At 46.6% G+C, this 3,054-nt stretch overlaps 1 protein-coding gene across 1 annotated transcript in view; it reads left to right on the forward strand.

Moving 5' to 3' along the window:
* The first annotated feature begins 1,772 nt into the window (after nucleotides 1-1,772).
* Nucleotides 1,773-3,054, forward strand: part of LOC130404083 (putative sodium-coupled neutral amino acid transporter 8) — a 6,276-nt gene continuing 4,994 nt past the window's right edge. The window contains exons 1-3 of the mRNA XM_056608694.1: nucleotides 1,773-1,961; nucleotides 2,355-2,553; nucleotides 2,830-2,986. Coding sequence (XP_056464669.1) covers nucleotides 1,773-1,961; nucleotides 2,355-2,553; nucleotides 2,830-2,986 — 545 coding nt within the window. The remainder of the gene's footprint in view (nucleotides 1,962-2,354; nucleotides 2,554-2,829; nucleotides 2,987-3,054) is intronic.

The raw sequence follows: 3,054 nt of genomic DNA on the forward strand, positions 1-3,054 counted from the left end.
TGTATTTAATGCGCGTGCGCAGGCTTGTACGTAACCTTGAAATTGTACATTTGTCTAAACAAATATTTCTAAATTGAGCTCCTAATCAAATATAACTGTGTTTTAGGAAGAAAACCAAAACATTTTATTTGGATTGAATGACAAAATTATTAATCAGTTGAATACACAACCTTAAAATTTTACATTTGTCAAAATGGATATTTCTTAATTGAGCTCCTAATTAAAAATATCTATATTTCACAGTATTTTGAAATAAAAAAAAGTTATTTTAAAAATAAAACAAAAAATGTTTATTTGAATTGAATTACAAAATAATAATCAGATGAAGTACGGCTTAAAAACCTTTTTCCAGTGCATGTAAGAGTGTTGGGACCCATGTGATCCTCAGACCTGCAGACAGGGGGACCAGCCGACCGCTCACTAACTATAACTAACTTGAACTATAGCTATTACACAGACACATGTACAGGGTGGTTTTTATATGTCACACTGGAGTGCTATAGACTGGTGTTGAACCTTCTGTGTGTCTGCTCTCGGGTCCGAAGTGTCCTCTTTATGGGGAGTAAGGAGCAGGAGATCATCCTGTATGCAGATAATATAATGTCATAATGCCTGGGAGATTATTACAGTGGCTGCTCGGGGATTATGGCATTGTGTTATTTGATCCAGAGCTCAGTATTTTCGTTCGAGGGCTTTGGCCTCTCCCAAGACGACTGAGAAGAAGGGAAGCTGATGTTGATCGCAAGGCCGTCAGAATAATGCATGTTCACCATTTGTAGTTTGATTAAGATTGTAGTTTAGTGCATTTGCCATCGGCTGAGAAGCTATTTTTTAATTATTTAATTGTCACCGCAATAGGCAAATGTCTTTCATTTTAATGTAGTGTTACACGAACATTGTGCGTTAGTTAATAAACGCCTTGAGCATTGAAATAAAAAACAATCATCAAAACAATATTATTATTTTTATTTTTTATTACTGGTCATTACACAAGTCCAGACGATGAGCATCTCGCCTGTGAATAGATTTCCACTGAAACTGTAGACAGATGGTCTGTTCTGTACTTAAATCTTTAACCCATCACAGATTTCAAACAACACAAAAGAGTTTCCAAATTGTGCCAACGGTACTTTTACCTCGTGACCTTGAGGCGGCAGAAGGAGCATCTCGAGTCGAGCGGAGGCCACAGATCAACACTATGGTGTCAAATGTTTCACCGCTCAGCGAAATGTTTGATCATGAAGCGTCTAATTAGTGCGGACCTGTGTGTGTGTGTGTGTGTGTGTGTGTGTGTGTGTGTGTGTGTGTGTGTGTGTGTGTGTGTGTGTGTGTGTGTGTGTGTGTGTGTGTGTGTGTGTGTGTGTGTGTGTGTGTGTGTGTGTGTGTGTGTGTGTGTGTGGTGGGGGGAGGCGGGTGGGGGGGGGGGGGTGGGTGGTACTTCTAGGACTACTTCTAGGGACTGGGCGCGCGGCGCTCGGGTCTCTGCCAAACCAGCTTCTGAGAGTGTGCGGCTGTAGGCCTATATATTCATATATATTACTATATTACTATAAACAACCCTATATACATCCCTACATATATTTGCTTGCATTTAGACTAAGTCGCCTGGCATTTTTTGGGTTCCCGGAAGAAGGACTGAACCACTCTAAGATGGAACCTCTTAGGTGTATTTTTGTAACCTGATGTTTCCAGTTCTCAGTCCTCCCTGAAGCGCTCTGCAGTCTTTCTGACGGTCCTATCCAGGTGATTTATAATCGTAGTTCTGATAAACGATGGAGGAGCTCGCTCGGGAGAGCATCTGTCTGCTGGCCCGGTCCGCGTCCCACGCCGACCCGCCCCGGCTCGGTTCCTTCGGCGCGATCTTCATCATGCTGAAGTCCGCCCTGGGAGCTGGACTCCTTAACTTCCCCTGGGCCTTCCAGAAGGCCGGCGGAGTGAACATCGCCATCAGCGTGGAGATGGTAGAGCTACAGCAGGCCATTGCATGTCTCACTGTATCGATACGTGATGATGCGCTGTGTGAATAGGAACCGTGATGGCCGATCTGCGTGGCCGATCTACCCCTTCAAATTGAATGTCCATTAACAACGTCTTAAAAATCAACTAAAAATGAAGTTTAACATAAACTTAAATATCGTGTGTGCCTGTGTGTGTGTGTGTGTGTGTGTGTGTGTGTCTGTGTGCGTGCGCGTGCGCGCGTGTGTGTGTGTACAACTTCCGATCCACATGTTTTCTCTCCTTGGTGTGAAAGTGAGCGTCAGTTCTCATCATGGTACTAATGAAAGGCCTGTCTGGCATGGTCACGCTTGAATTCTGATGAATTCTCCCCCTCCCCCCCCCCCCCCCCCCCCCAGGTGTCCCTGGTCTTCCTTATCAGCGGTCTTGTGGTGCTGGGCTACGCGGCGTCCGTCAGCAGGAAGGACAGCTACCAGGACGTGGTGCGGGAGGTGTGCGGCGCTGCCACCGGCAAGCTCTGTGAGGTCTGCTTCTGCTTCAACCTCTTCATGATCTCCGTGGCCTTCCTGGTGGTGGTCCAGGACCAGCTGGAGAAACGTGGGTCTGCCCCTCAGCACACGCATAACACAGACTGTGGGTGGGGGTGTGTCCCCGTGTGGGTGTTTGTGTCTCGGTGTGTGTGTGTGTGTGTGTGTGTGTGTGTGTGTGTGTGTGTGTGTGTGTGTGTGTGTGTGTGTGTGTGTGTGTGTGTGTGTGTGTGTGTGTGTTATCCATATGATGTGTCTTTGAAACATTCTGCACACCGTCAGTCTCTATCACACAAAGGTATTGCTCTGTGCAGGACGGTGAGTCGCTCCTCTACTGTGTCCTCAGTGTGTGTGTCTCTGTACGGGACGGTGACGGGCTCCTCGGAGGCCCTCGTGCCGTACCACTGGTACACCGACCAGCGCTTCGCCCTCTTCATCGTGTGCCTCCTCTTCATCCTCCCTCTGTCCATCCCCAAGGAGATCGGGATCCAAAAGTACACCAGGTACCGTCAGCACCTTGTCCTAGTACTAGTACTAGTCGTTATCTATTACTCATTCTAGTTCTTATCTA

This window comes from Gadus chalcogrammus, chromosome 14, assembly GCF_026213295.1.
Source record: "Gadus chalcogrammus isolate NIFS_2021 chromosome 14, NIFS_Gcha_1.0, whole genome shotgun sequence".
NCBI classification, from domain to species: Eukaryota; Metazoa; Chordata; class Actinopteri; order Gadiformes; family Gadidae; genus Gadus; species Gadus chalcogrammus.